Source organism: Carlito syrichta, unplaced genomic scaffold, assembly GCF_000164805.1.
Source record: "Carlito syrichta isolate Samal-C Ts95f unplaced genomic scaffold, Tarsius_syrichta-2.0.1 Scaffold268348, whole genome shotgun sequence".
Classification (NCBI taxonomy): domain Eukaryota; kingdom Metazoa; phylum Chordata; class Mammalia; order Primates; family Tarsiidae; genus Carlito; species Carlito syrichta.
The window spans coordinates 127,650-143,688 of NW_007212444.1; the positions used below are offsets into that span (position 1 = coordinate 127,650).

At 35.1% G+C, this 16,039-nt stretch overlaps 1 protein-coding gene across 1 annotated transcript in view; it reads left to right on the top strand.

The window, feature by feature from the left end:
* The window catches only part of LOC110595110 (serine/threonine-protein kinase MARK1), a gene marked incomplete at its 3' end in the record, with an annotated part of 32,700 nt that extends 19,152 nt beyond the window's left edge, over positions 1-13,548 (top strand). Inside the window, exons 6-9 of the mRNA XM_021709634.1 lie at positions 8,750-8,849; positions 9,911-10,023; positions 12,907-13,060; positions 13,355-13,548. Of these exons, the coding sequence (XP_021565309.1) occupies positions 8,750-8,849; positions 9,911-10,023; positions 12,907-13,060; positions 13,355-13,548 (561 nt within the window). The remainder of the gene's footprint in view (positions 1-8,749; positions 8,850-9,910; positions 10,024-12,906; positions 13,061-13,354) is intronic.
* Between the last annotated feature and the right edge of the window lie 2,491 nt (positions 13,549-16,039).

Here is a 16,039-nt window from a genome sequence, read left to right on the forward strand (position 1 = left end):
GGAACCTGAGTTGAAATCCTGTCCTCTTGGATCCTGTCTTTTCCCTCATTATCAAAATGAATTTTCTCAAGTGTTATAGATTATACTTCTGTTTTCTTGCATTTCCTCACATTAATTTCAATCCTCTTTTATCTCTCTCCTAGGCATTATAACAGCTTCCTAAGATGTCTCTTTGTTGCCAATCTCTGCATTCTGTCTTACCTAGGGATCCTGTAGCAGCCTTATCTTAAAATACTGTCCTGATCAAAAACAACAAACATTTGTGCTGAGAAAGATAGTGCAAGGCACAGAACTATAAATATAGTGATAGAGATAAACCTATACCCAAATAAGTGTAATCAAAGGTGGAGTGTGATGACAGTAACACTAGGATATAAACAGAGTTCCATGGGAACACAGAGAAAGGACAGATGAGTGATTCAGATGAGGTTTCATTCATTCATTCATTCTATAAATATGTATTAAGCACTTAAGTGCTAGATACTTTCACGTGCTGTATATGCAATATTGAACAAACCAGACATGGCTCAGTCTTTGTTTGGGGTTTATAGTCTAGTGGTAGAGGTAGGTGATTAACAGGTAAACACAAAAGATTTACATAATGACAAGTTATTCAATTGTAGGCAAAGATTAAGGTGCCATGAAAGAGAATAATAGAAGGGACTCAGATTTTATGTGATCATTTTGAGATCAAAAGGAACTTAGATGGAAGCATGGAGGAAAACACTGTAGACAAATACTCTTGTCTTTTATTCCATTGAGAATATAGAAACTATGATTGGCAGTAGTGGAAAACTGTCAGGGGAGGCGGGGTGGGACTGGCAGTTGAGGGAAACTACTAGGGGAGGGAGGGGCATAACCTCATCAACAAGGGTACCTGCATGATCAGCGTTTGTATACCCAACCCTGAATTGTACCCCACATCTTTATAATAAATAAATAATTTTTTTTAAAAAGAGAATATAGAAACCAATAGTTATGAATGCTCTGAACGCTCTTCACTTCCCACTACTATACCTTTAACATTACTGTCTAGACTCCATCTTTCCCTGTTTCCCTGTCACAGTAGAGAGATGTCTTTTTTGTCTAAGACTTACCCATTCAGTCCTTTGCTGGAAATAATGTCTATCTGCTTTCCTACTTAGTACTTCATTACTTCAGTAAAACTGTCTCTTCTGTACCAACCAACACTCCTCTCTGCTAACTCCTTTCCCTCAGCTTTTATACGTAAGTAAATATCTTCCATTAATTAAAAAAAGGGGGCAGGGGGTGGGGAATCCTGCGACCTGCAGTCTCCTTCCAGTGCTACCTTCTTGCTCCTCCTTTCTAGCCAGACTTTTTTAGAGTATCTACAAGTAAACCATCACCTATTTCTCACCTATACATTTTCCTTCTGGCTTCCAATACTACTACTCCATTGCGACTTCCCTCAGTAAAGTCACTTGTCTCTGTTGCTAAACACAATGGGTTACTTTGTTATCAACTTATTTAACCATTTGGTCATATTTGACAAAATACCACTTTCTCCTCCTTGGAAAAAAGTTCTCTTGGCCTCCTGTGTCATGCTGTGTAGAACTTTCTTTTTGGATTACTTTTCTTTCTAATCCTTAAATGCTGGCATTCCTTGAGGCTCTCTACTCTGAACCCTCTTATGTTCTTTCTTACTCTCGTTCTTCCTGGAGGATCCCACCCACCCCCACAGCTTCTGTCATCATCTCTAGGATAATGATTCAGAAGTCTCACTCCCTAGCCCAGATTTATCTTGATCTTCAGAACAAAGTATCAGAGTATTTAGAGGAAACATATTTATTTGGATATCTCATTGAGCCTCTAACTCAGCTTGTTTAAAACTGACCTCCATCTTTCCTCATACATTCCTCTCTCCCTGAGTTTGATTTCAATTGTCTGAGTCAGAAATCTGTGTATCACCTTCAGTTTCTCCTTTTTCACCTCTCTCCCTATATCAAGTCATATAGTAGATATATGAAGGATAGCCATCCTTCGTAATCATGGATTATGATTATGGAGTTTCATAAAACTTCATAAATAATAAAATTTTGTAAATTTTTATCTACCAAATATTGCAAATGTCTTTTTTTTTCATTGTCATTGCCTATCTTTAATTTGAGGTATCATCTTCTCTTTCCTGGATACTAGCTAAAGCATCTTAGTTTATTTATGTGCTTCAAGTCTTGAACTCCTCTAATCCACTCTCCACACACTGACCAGGGAGACTTTTCAAAATCACACCCTTCAGAGATAACCCTTACAGTTTCCTCTGTCTCATTCTTTTGCCTTCCTTCCAGTTCCTCTTTGCACGATTAACTTTTAGTTATTCTTCCTGAATTTGACTTTTCACTTACTATTTATTATAGTAGAACACTGTATTCTATTCTATTCTATTATAGTAGAATACTGTTCTACTATTTATTAGTTTTTTGGTTTGGGGTTTTTTTATTGTTGATTTATTATTATTATTATTATTCGAGGTTGCTTTCAGGCTAGAGAGCAGTGGCATGATCACGGGTCACCACAGCCTAAAACTCCTAGGCTCAGGTAGTCCTTTTGCCTTAGCCTCCTGAGTAGCTGGGACTTCAGGGGTACACCACCACCACCATACCCAGCTAAATTTTTTGTTGTTGTTGTTAGGGATGATGTCTTGCTATGTTGCCCAGGCTGATCTCGAATGCCTAGGTTCAAGCAATCCTCTCACCTCAGCCTCCTAAAGTACTGGGATTCATTCCACTAGTTATTATTTTTAAACTTATAATTTTAGATTTGAGAACATCAGTAAGGTCTTAATTTAAGTTGATTTGAAGAACCAGAAATATTTATGTCTAGCTCATGTTTGTTATTTTTCTTCTTTGCCCAATCCCATTAATAATAATAATAATAAATATCCAAAGAGCTCCCACTAAAAAGTAATGTGTTAATAAAAGGACAATTTGGTTCCTTTGTACTGATGTGTGTGTGGATGAGTAGGATTTGTTATGGATTTATTTTAGATATGCTTAAAGGATTTAGTTTTTAAGCCTTAACTCAGCTATTATTTCCATATGCCTTCCTTAGTTACTCTGCTTGAGCAGTATAACTACAGAAGTGAACCAGTAAAGGTATCTAGGAGTAAGCAAGCTGGATTGGAGCTTGATAGATATGGGAGAGATTGCATGTACTGCATAAATGTCCTTAGTTTGTTATGTTCTCTAAGGTTTTTAATGTATTCACCTTACCACCTTGGAAAGTCTGTCGATGTCAACAACAGAATTTTATTTCTACAGATGCTAGTGCCTGACTCTGCCTAGGCTTCTATCAGTCATACTGTTTAAGAGGGAGAAGTGAGGACCAGGAAGGTCTTAATATTTGGAGAAGTTGTGTGGCAGGAATTTGCAATTGCGCTTTGTTTATTTTTTTTTCTTTTGATGTGCACCCACCCCAACACGTTTCCCTTATTGATGAGTAACCACCCAAGACTCACATGGCAGCATTATTATTTTAAACTTTGTAGTGAGTCTTCTTTTATTTAGATTAGGTAGATAATGTCTTTAAGTTAGCATCACTAAGAGTGGGGATAAGAAATCAAGTTAGTGGTCATTTTTAAAGAATTGCATGTGTGCATAATCATATTTTTGAAATATATGAATTATATAGAAAATTTAGTTTAAATATGAATTTAGTTTAAATTTGACCAAGACCCTCCAATCCAGTATGACAATATTCTTATAGATTCCATTTGTTAGAGATCTTCTCTGGAGTTCTTGTATTCTAGTGAGTGACTTTGAGTAAATATTAATAAGTTAGGGAAAGATACATAGGCAATCAAGGAATTAACTTAAAAAGGTCTGTATATGGGAAATTATTTTTCTAATTAGTGAATATTGTTAAATAAAGTTTAGAGATGGATAGTGTACTTTACAAGACCTAGAAAAAGAAAATTAGTGTATTAGCACCTTGAATAAAAACCTAAAATTCTGTGTATTAAAAAGTTAACAAAATCAATGAACAAAAAACAGTTACATTTCTACACATCATCAACAAGCAGGCTGGGAGCCAAATAAAAACATAATTCTATTCACAGTAGCCACAAAAAAAAATTAAATACCTCAGTATCCATCTAACCAAAAAGATAAATGGTCTTTACAATGAGTACTACAAAACACTACTCAAAGAAATCAAGGATGATACAAACTAATGAAAAAAAATCCCATGCTCATGGATTGGAAGAATCAATATTGTCAAGATGTCCTTTCTACCCAAGGCAATATACAGATTCAATGCTATTACTATCAAATTGCCAGCATCATTTTTCACAGACCAAGAAAAGACAATACAGAAATCCATATGGAAGCAAAAAAGAGCCCAAATAGCTAAAGCAATCCTCAGCTAAAGGAACAAAGCAGGAGGCATTATACTTCCAGACTTCAAAGTTTACTACAAGGCTACAGTAACCAAGACATCATGGTCCTGGTCCATAACTGGACACATAGACCAATGGAACAGGACAGAGAATCCAGAAATAAAACCTCAGTCCTTCAATCAGCTCTTTGACAAAGCTGATGAAAACAAACACTGGGAAAAGGAAACTATACTTAGCAAATGGTACTGGGAAAACTGGCTAACCACATGCAGAAGAGTGAAACTGGACCCTTACCTATCACCGTATGCAAAAGTTAACTCAAAATGAATCAAGGACTTAAATGTAAAACTTCAAATTATAAGAATCTTAGAAGAAAACTTGTAAGAGGACACCCTCTTGAACAATGGAGTAGGCAATGAATTCATGGCCAAGTCCTCAAAAGCAAATGTAGTGAAAACTAAGATTGACAGGTGGGAATTTATCAAACAAAAAATATTTTGCACAGCAAAAGAAACCATCAAGAGAGTACAGAGACAACCCGTGGAATGGGAATAAATATTTGCAAGCTATGCACCTGATAATGATTTAACAATCAGGATCTACTAGGAACTCAAATTGATGGGAAAAAACAACCTCATTAAAAAGTAGACAAAGGACATGTGCTGATACGTCTTAAAAGAAGACAACAAGCATATGAATGCAGATGTTGAAGGATCGTTGATAGTTGAGAAAATTATGCAGAGTTCCTCAGAAATTGGTTATGGCATTATGATTGGAGATTTTGTGAATATGGTGGGAAAAGGAATTATTGATCCAACAATGTCAGAATGGTTCTGTTGGATACTGCTGAGGTGTTTTCTCTGTAACTACAGCAGAAGTTGTGGTCACAGAAATTCCTAAAGAAGAGAAGGACCCTGGAATGGGCGCAATGGTTGCGATGGGAGGTAGGATGGATGGTGGCATGTTCCAACTCGTAGAATCGTGCTTTGCCATCATGAATGAACAAGAAGCTCAAGGCAGTGTCCTCCCCAATAACTTCAGAGATGTCAGTTGAAGAAATGACTGAAGAAAAGGCTGGCTGATTAAGAGGATTTTAGGGCTTACTACCATCAGATGAGAAGTTCAGAAGCAGTCTTTCCAGGGCGAATAAGAATAACTGTGTATAAGTAGAGAAATATCCAATTATTTGATAAACTTTGTGTAATAAAACGTCATTTAAAGTTAAAAAAAAAAGATATCACATAACATGGGTAAAGATGGCTATCATTAAAAAGTCAATGTAAGCTAGTTCAACCTTTGTGGAAAGCAGTGTGATGTTTTTCTCAAAGAACTACCATGTAATCCAGCAATCCCACTTATGAAAATATACCTAGAGGAACATATATCGCTGTACTAAAAATACACCTGCACATGTATGTTCATTGCAGCACTATTCACAATAGCGAAAACATGAAAGCATGCCCATCTAAAGTGGGACTGGATAAAGATAATGTGGTACATACATGATAGAATATTACACAGCCACAAAGAAGAACAAAATCATGTTCTTTGCAGCAACATGGATGCTGCTGGAGACCATTATTCTAAGTTAACTATCACAGAAACAAAAAACTGAATACTCTATGTTCTCATAAGCAGGACCTGGTCACTGGTCACATGAGCACAAAGGTGGGAACAACAGACACTGGACACTACTAAAGGAGAGAGGGAGGGAAGAGAGATAACGGGTATATGACCACACACTGGGTATCAGGTCCAGTATCAGGGAGAGATAGGGTTTGCTAGAAGGCAAAACGTCACCTGCCTACAATTTACTTATGTAGTAAATCCTCATATGTACCCCCACAACTCTACAATTTAATTTAATTTAATTTTTTATTTATTTTTATTTTTTATTTTTATTTTTTTGAGTTGGAGTCTCACTCTGTCACCCAGACTGGAGTACAGTGGCCGCTCCCAGCCACCGCAGCCTCGACATGCTGGACTCCGGCGATCCTTCCGCCTCAGCCTTCCAAGCCCCGGCTGATTTTTTGATTTATTGTAGAGATGAGGTCTCCCTGCCCAGGTGGGTCTCGAACCCACAGGCTCAGGCACTCCACTCACCTCAGCCTCCCAAAGGCGCAGGATTACAGGCTGAGCCACTGAACCCGGCTAATTTAATTTTAAAGAAAGAAACTTTGGACTGAATTAACATGTTAAATGTCTTTATTTAAGGCAATGAGCTGTTATTAATAAAACTATTAGACATTCTCTTATATAAAGAGCACTGCCTTCCTGGAGAGCAATTTGGCAATACTTATGAAGAGCCGTGAAATTAGTATACTACATAACCCAGCTATTCCACTTGTAAGAACTCATGCTAATAAAATAATTTATAATGTGCACAAAAAATGTAATAAAAGCATGTTTATTGCAGCATTTAATTTAAATGTTCAGGAAAAGGATAAAATATATTCTGGAACACCCATATACATTCTACACAGTCCTTAAAAACATAGCTGGGCTTTATGAAAGCAAATTTTCTGTTAAGGACAGTGCTTATGATGTATTGTTTACTATGGATGAAATGTTACAAAACAGTATAATTGTATGTTTTTATCTTTATAAATAAATGTAGTTGTGTGTGTGTGTGTGTGTGTGTATGTGTGCAAGTATGTATCTCCAAGTGTATATACAAAAATAATAACAGTTGTTTCCATTGTGGGATGAGTTTATGCGAATTCTTTCTTATATATATTTTTATACTATTAACAGATATTCTTTATGAAAATAAGCTTAGAAAAAATTAACAATTTTCTAAAATAATGCTGTACATAATTATTCAAAATTGTTTCTTCCAATTCTCCATTGCTTGACCATAGTGTAGTAAATTCTCCATTAGATTACCTTTTGGTTTGTCTGTTTTGATGGTTTAAAAAAAACACACATAACATAAATTTACTCTCTTAATAACTTTTAATTGTGTATTTCAGTATTGTTAACTATATACACATTGTTGTACAACAATCCCCAGAACTTTTTCATCTTACATGACTAAAACTCTGCACCACTGAATAACTCCCCATTTCCTCCTCACCTCAGCCCTAGCAGTCTCCATTCTACTTTATGTTTCTGTGAGTTTAACTACTTTAGAAACCTCATATAGGTAGAATAAAAAGTATTTGTCTTTTTTTGATTGTCTATTTCACCTAGAACAATATCCTCAAATTTCATCCAAGTGGTAGTATATGACAGGATTTATTTCTTTTTTAACGCTGACTATTTTGTTGTATTTATATACCACATTTTCTTTATCCATTCATCTGTCAGTGGACAATTAGGTTGCTTCCACATCTTGACTTTTGTGAATAATGCTGCAGTGAACATAAGTGTGCAAATATCTCTTTGATATTCTGTTTTCAATTCTTTTGGATACATACCCAAAAGTGGACTACTGGATCATATGTAATTCTATTTTTAATTTTTTGAGGAAGCTCCATATTGTTTTTCATAGAAGTTACACTATTTTACATTTCCTTTAGTGATTTACCAGAGTTTCAACTTCTCCACATCCTCACTGACACTTGATGGATATAAGGCAGTATCTCACTGCAGTTTTGTTTTTCCCTTATGATTACTGATGATAAGCATCTTTTCATATGTTTGTTGCCTGTTTGTATAACTTCTTTGGGGAAATATCTATTCAGTTCCTTTGCCCATTTTTTATTCACATTATTTGTTTTATGTTACTGATTTGTAGGCATTCTTTACATATTATGAATATTAACTCCTTATCCAGTATATAGTTTGCAAATATTTTTTCCCATTCTGTAGGTTGCACCCACTGGATTTCCTTTTAACAGCTCACAACTATTTTTCACAGCCTTAGCTTAAATCTGACTTTGGTAATTCATGTCAACCCATTTTCACCCTGATTTTCTGAGCTATCTTTACTGACTATGCCTGATTTTCCTTTGTCATGACTTCTTTTTTCCTAATATTTTAGTTAGTGGTGATTTTAAAATAATATATATAAAAGAATATGTTTGGTAGAAGACTAGGAAAAAATTATAATCTCTTTAAATGTAAAAACATTATGCAGAGGTTAAAATCAGTAAGTTCTTATGTTAAAATATTCAAATTTGAAGATATTCCTTTTGAAGAAATATGGAAGGCATGCTATTTTGAACTAATACATTTGGTGAGTGTGTGGGATGGCACAGCTGTCATATGTGTGCCTCAAAGTCCTACACTTCTTACTGGACCCTAATTAAACTGGAAGCAGTAATCTTAGTTTGAAAACATCACATGATTCTTGTTGAGTAAACCAGTAAATTTCACATTTGCTAAAATAGAACGAAAATAAATGGTTGAATGTTCTGATTGACCAAACATAATATAGCGTTTATTTCCTAGCAAATAATGAAAGATCGGTGGATGAATGTTGGTCATGAAGAAGAAGAACTAAAGCCATATACTGAGCCTGATCCAGATTTCAACGACACAAAAAGAATAGGTAAGTATTTAAATATTATAAGAAGGCATTGCTGTCCCTATGCTGCAAGTAAGAGTCCTTTAGATTTCCAAAATAGTATTTAAAAATATAAATAAGAAGAAATTTTTATTTGAAAAATACTTGCATTATCATCTTAATGATAACACACTATACATTATGCATGTAAAGTTTCTGAGTTTGTTATATATTATGATCTAATTCAATATTTGGCAACAGCAATATAAAAATTAAATTAATGTGGATAAAACTTATTTTCTTTCTGTGATTCCAGGAGGAATGACTGATAAAACTATCAGCACTGATCAGACACTGATCAGTGTCAGCCAACATAGCATGCATTTTAACTGTAAATGTAGAGGCACTGAATTAAAAGAGTTGAACTCTTTGACTCTCCCTTTCTATTTTCCACTATCATAGCAGGGTCTATTCTGTCTCCCTGCTAGTCCTGCTACTGCTCATACCCAGCCAGCACTCTGCTTCTAACTTGTTCTCTTCATTTTTCTACCCCTTCCCAAAGCCATCAGAAACTCACAACTATTTATCTCAACTGTTTCCTGTCTGGTTTGAGGGCAGAGTGGCAGTGGAGAACATTTTAGAGTTAGGAATCTGGTCAAAACAAAACTGGAAATTTAAGTCTCCCAAACAAGAGTCAACCTACTGTAGTCAGAAAGAAAATTACTAAGAGTTGAGAGAAACCATTCCATGGATAGCTGAGGGTGAGTTGAAAAAGGCAGTGAAACTTTTATATGTGCACAGACTGACCCAGTCTCAGATTGGACAAAGAATGTTAGCTCAGGAAGGTACAGACAATGAGAAATTGAGTGGGCCCACGAATATATTCCCCATGATATTGATAATTTCTGTATGTAAAATTGTAAGTGTGCAATATCTGAATGCTTAATATCTATAGGTTAATAGTTCAGAATTTGTATAATTAAAACCATACCTTAAATTTTCATGATTTTTTTTTATATTCAATATTGTCAGACTTGCCCATTTTGTTGATTTGTTTATTAGAATAAACTAAATTTCAGAAAATTTGCCTTTTTTTAAATTTCTAGACATTATGGTCACCATGGGTTTTGCACGAGATGAAATAAATGACGCCTTAATAAATCAGAAATATGATGAAGTTATGGCTACTTATATTCTTCTAGGTAGAAAACCACCTGAAGTAAGTTTTTCACCTTTTAAAATTAATGTGAATTATTTCTTGAGCTAAATGACAACTAAATATATGATATAATGTTAGTAAATATATTCTGTTCTTTGTGGCATCAAAAATAATATAAAGGCCCTAACATTCTTATTTATTGAAATTCTAAAATCCAGATGCTAAGTTATGAACTGATTTAATTTCCATGTACCAAAAGGTTTATGAAAGGACAAGCCTCCTGTCTTGCTTAGCACCATTCACAGTCTAGTCTTTGAGACTGCTATCACCCACAGCTTGTGCCCTCAAATGCATCAGCCCCACCAAAGAGGTCCTCTTATCCCTTATTAATAATATGGCTATTGTGGCTGTGCAGAAAACACAGTGACTGAAACATGAGGAAGTGACAGCATTTGAAACAAAATGTGTGTCTTAAATTATTTATGTAAGAGCAACCCAGAAAAAGGTCATTTGGTGATATATTGCCTTATAGTGTCAAAAGACTTTTCATTTTATTTATTTATTTATTTTGAGTTAGAGTCTCACTTGGTCGCCCAGACGAGTGCAGTGGCATGCTCCCGGCCAACCACAGCCTCTATCTGCTGGACTCTGGCGATCCTTCCGCCTCAGCCTTCCAAGTAACTGGAACTACAGACATGCTACCATGCCCGGCTAATTTTTGATTTATTGTAGAGATGAGGTCTCGCCAAGTTGCCCAGACGGGTCTCGAATCAGGCAATCCACTCACCTCGGCTTCCCAAAGCGCTGGGATTACAGGCTGAGCCACCGAACCTGGCCATCAAGAGACTTTAATGCATTCAATTGAGAATTCCCAAGGCCAAGAGACCTATAATGAGGAGTTAGATTCAAGAAATAACTGTATACAAAGGTGAACCATTAAAGCAAATGATCCTTTGGGAAAGCAAATTTAAAGGGTATAAAATGAGAGTCAAGAACAAGGTTCAGAGCACTGACAGTTTACTGGAAATTAGACACCTGTAGAAGGTATTTTACAGAAAAAAAAACCGGAAATATTTAAATTAAATAATAAGCAGTGCATTCCAGCTGACATTTACTGAACCTACCTTGTACCAGAAACTATGCCAAGTACTGTGAATTGAAAGATACGAAAGTCTCTGCTCTCAAGGAGTCCTTAGTCTAGAGGGGAGGTGAGCAGTATGTAGTATGATATGTGCTCTCATTAAGGGGATGTTTAGAATCTTCTGGGAACTTATAGGAGGACAAGTATCTACAACAGATTGAAGTCAGACCTACATCTGCTTGAAATGAAAGAGGTGGAATTAACAGTAATACTTTGGTGACTAGTTGGAAATAAGGGGGAAGAGCCCCTGAGATTTCTAGCATAGATGACTGTTTGTGTAAATGCATTACCAAGATAGGAAAAGTGCAGATTTCAGAGGAGAGACAGGAAATTCAATTAGCAATGGTGGCACTTGAGATTCCGTTTGGATGGAATGGTCTAATAGACCTTTGGATATAAATATGTGGATTTGGAGAGAGAGAGTTGAGTAGAATTAATAGATTTGGAGTTGTCATCAGAGGGGCATATATTATATACCATAATGTGCCAGAAAGTGTTCTAAGGTCTTTACAAGTATTAATAAATCTAACCCTCTCAATGAACCTACCAGGTAGGTACTCTTATTATAATGAAAGAGATGAATCTTCAATGCAGATACTAATAGTTAGTTAGAGTGGTATCCAAGAAGCCAAGTCAAGAGAATTTTAGGTGGAAAATAGTGCAAATGGTTATTTCTAAAGGCTTTGAACTGTTTCTACTTAGATTTTAAGTTTCTTTTCTGAGACTTTTAATTTTCTATTTATTTAAATGTAAAGGAAGTACTACTTTTAAAGCCCCGCTCATGAATGAAGTATGAATTGTATTGAGACTACTGTGTAATAAGACTGCTATGAGTAGTAAGAGCCTAAACTTTGGAGCAGGGTTCAATGGGTTTGCATCCCCACCCCTAACCCTCGCAGCAGCCACTAACTAACTATGCAACATAGGTAATTTACTTAATTTTCTATGCCTGAGTTTCCTCATGTATAAAACGAGGATAATAACACTGTACTTATCTTTTAGGATCATTGAGAGGGTTAAATGAATTAATCCTTGTAAAGTCCTTACAACAGCTCCTAACAGATTACTGTGTGCTCTGTGTTAGCTATTATCTATTATAGTTATCATCAGTATTATTCTGCTATTTGTCATTTGTATCATCTATATATGAATTTAGATTTCCCATTGGTCAGTGATTCAGTCAAAAGGTTGCTGGAAACAAATAACAATTGTGTTACAGAGAGAGGGTGATGTGTCAATCTCTAATTTACTCTACTGAGTTCTAAGTAGATAGAATTCCCTGATCAAAGTCAAAAAACCAATTTTTAAAATAAATATCAAGAAAATAAAACATATATATATGTGTGCATGTGTATATGTGTGTATTTAAAATTTTAGATTTTATCCTATTTGAATCTCAATGATATCCCTTAACTACCTCAACCTCAGTTTTTCCTTCTATAAAGTACAAGTTAATACATTATAGGTTTGCTGTAATGATTAAACAAACTAACAAATATAAAGAGCTTAGCACAGTACCTAGTACATAATCACCATTCAATAACTGGTAACTGTTATTTGGTGTTTTGATGAAACTAATGATTTGTGCAAGATAACAGGATTACAGGTACTCATTGAGGCACATTATATACAGTCTCCTCCCTTCTTGCTTGTGGACTTAAAGTTCTGTGTCCAAAATTACACTACTTTTTAGTTCTGATTACTCCTGAGTTGTTTAGAAAATCAAGAATGCATACTGGTTTGTATAAACATTTTTGTTTTGTTTTGTTTTAAAATCCTGATGGTCTTTATTCTTCTTATAGTTTGAAGGCAGTGAGTCATTATCCAGTGGAAACTTGAGTCAGAGATCTCGGCCCAGTAGTGACTTAAACAACAGCACTCTTCAATCCCCTGCTCACCTGAAGGTCCAGCGAAGCATCTCAGCAAATCAGAAGCAGCGGCGTTTCAGTGATCATGGTAGGAGGATAAAGTCAAATAAATGAAAACACACACTGGTTCTACCCAAACTTGTGCTTTTTAAGCATTGTACATTCACATCTCTATGTGCTTGTGTCATCTTGTTCTTGCCAATTTATTTACTGAATATAAATTTACTACCTTTTTCATAGACTAACCTAATTTTTAAAATCAAACAGCTTAATCATAGTTCATAGTGTAAAACATACAAATATGGACCATTTTAATAGAGTTTTTGTTTGTGAGAAGAAAACATATCAGTCGTTTTTCAGATTTGTTTTGTTTTAATTATAGCTGGTCCATCCATTCCTCCTGCTGTATCATATACCAAAAGACCTCAGGCTAATAGTGTGGAAAGTGACCAGAAAGAGGAGTGGGACAAAGATGTGGTTCGAAAACTTGGCAGCACAACGGTTGGATCAAAAAGTGAGATGACTGCAAGCCCTCTTGTAGGGCCAGAGAGGAAAAAATCTTCAACTATTCCAAGTGTGAGTAAACATTCTGGTATTTGCAATTTGCTTTACTTCTGTGTTATTAGAGTTTTTTTAATGGAATATTTATTTTTTATAATGTTTCAAAATTATAAAGGGAGTCATAGTTTTAAAGGGCCACATGTAAAAAGGGCCACACTTGTCATAAATGTAATTTTAGAAAAGAAAATTCTTAAGATAACACTTGACTTTACCACAGGATGGTACATTAAACTTTCATCTTTTATTTTTTCTGTTTTTAACATGTACTTAATATTATATTGGCACAATTAATCTTACATTACAAATAAGTTATTTCATAAAGACAGACTCAGTGAATAATTAATTTATAAAGTTGCCTCACATTATTCACTTAAAACAACAAACTCTAGAAGTGAGATCGAACTGTAAGGCAGCAGGAAAGAATAAAGAGGAAGGAAATATAAAACTAAAATATATGAAGGATAGAAATACACCTTGTAACATTGAGAGTAATAGATGTTTCGAAAGGAAAGGGCACAAAGTGAGGGGAAGGAAATTATTGAAGAAATAATAACAATAAATAAAGGAAGGGAGAAGACTTAATATCAACAGGATTCCAAATGACAAGCAGATGCCAGGAAAGCCTAATCCTGGATTCATTAGACTGTATAAACACCAAAAACAAAACGGAAATGTTTTTAAAGATTTCAACATGGGAGGGCAGGTGATAAGTAACAGGATTCAAATTGACATCTAATTTCTCAACAGCAACATGCATACAGAAAGATAAAGGAAGTTATATTTTTAAAACATTGAAAGAAAACCACTTTGATTTCGTAATTTTTTATCTAGCCAAATTGTCATGTAAATGTGAAGGTATAATAACCATATTCTTAGGCATAAAATGTCTCAACTGTTTGGCTCTACAGTGACCATTTGCAAACACCTTAGTCGAAGGAAGGATTCTCATAGGAAAATAAATGAATCTAGAATGTTATTTAAAATATATGGGAGTTGAAAGAAATCAAATAACTTATTAAAGTATGTATTAAGTGCTATACACAAAAAGAAATAATAATGAAAAGTTGGAACAAAAATTCTGGACAGTATCCAAGATGTAAGGATTGGGGTAGAGATTAAAGGAATATACGAAAGCGTATACCTTGTTATGTAGATGATAGGAATAAGTTTTATTTGTTTTTTGTTTTTTGGGTTTTTTTTGTTTGTTTTAGAGTTGGAGTCTCCTCTGTCACCCAGACTGGAGTGCAGTGGCCGCTCCCAGCCACCGCAGCCTCAACCTGCTGGGCTCCGGGGATCCTTCCGCCTCAGCCTTCCAAGTAGCTGGAATTACAGGCACGCGCTGCCATGCCCAGCTAATTTTTTTATGGATTTATTGTAGAGATGAGGTCTCGCCAAGTTGCCCAGGCGGGTCTCGAACCCACGGGCTCAAGCAATCCTCTCACCTCAGCCTCCCAAAGTACTGGGATTACAGGCTGAGCCACCGAGCCCGGCTAGGAATAAGTTTTAGAAATCAATAGTAGTAACCAGACATGAGTTCAGGAATTTAAGGATTAACAATATAAAAACAAAAATATTGATCTGGCCTATGGACAGGAGGGGGAAAAAGTACTTTAAATAGAAAACCTGAGATAAGCCCAACATAACCTTAATTGCAAGTGGGTTAAACTCTCCAATATTCATTTTTCATTTAGTCAGTTGTAGCCATACCTTTTTGAATATATTTGATTACATATTATTTAAATATGTATGTGTGGTATGATTAAATTATCATTTCCTAGTCTGTGAAATAGATGTGCAAAACTTTATGAATTGATGGAATAACTGCTTACCTTCCAACTGATCTGTTTGAAAATATTTTAATTACAATAGGGTTTAATATATATATATTTTTATTATTATTTTAAAGATGGGGTTTAATATATTTTTTTAAAGTGCTTTTGCCAGAGAAGGCATCATTTCTCTTATCAACTAGAGGGCAGTTTACAATGTCATCACCCTTTATAGCAGAAAGAAAGAAATTGTTCTAGTATTTTCTACCATTCTCCATATTAACCTGTCATCTGACCCAGTTTGGTCTCATTTTCCCATGAACACACACAACTTTGCTTTCTCTATGTCTGTCTTTAGGTAGTACTCTTGTTCCTTACATTATAAAAATTCCATTCCTATTTATCATTTCAAGTTCTGTCTCCTAGATAGATCCTTTTAGACTGAATACTCTAAATCTCATTGCCTTTTCAATTGCTGTATCCTCTTATTTACTCCTTAACTATTTATATGCTGTCTTGTTTTGTTCACTGTTGGTTCCCCATAAGCCAAAAAATTATGGTAGAGAATTTCTGTTCTTCGTCACTTAACACTATATATTTTAAATTTGGTAATTGGAAAAACAAGAGTAATTTATTTTGTTTAATTTTAGCAGTTTAGAAGTTTCTAAAGTAAAACGAATAGTCTCCTGTTTCCTCTCCATTAGCTTCCATTCTCAGCTCCTAATATAACTAGTGCT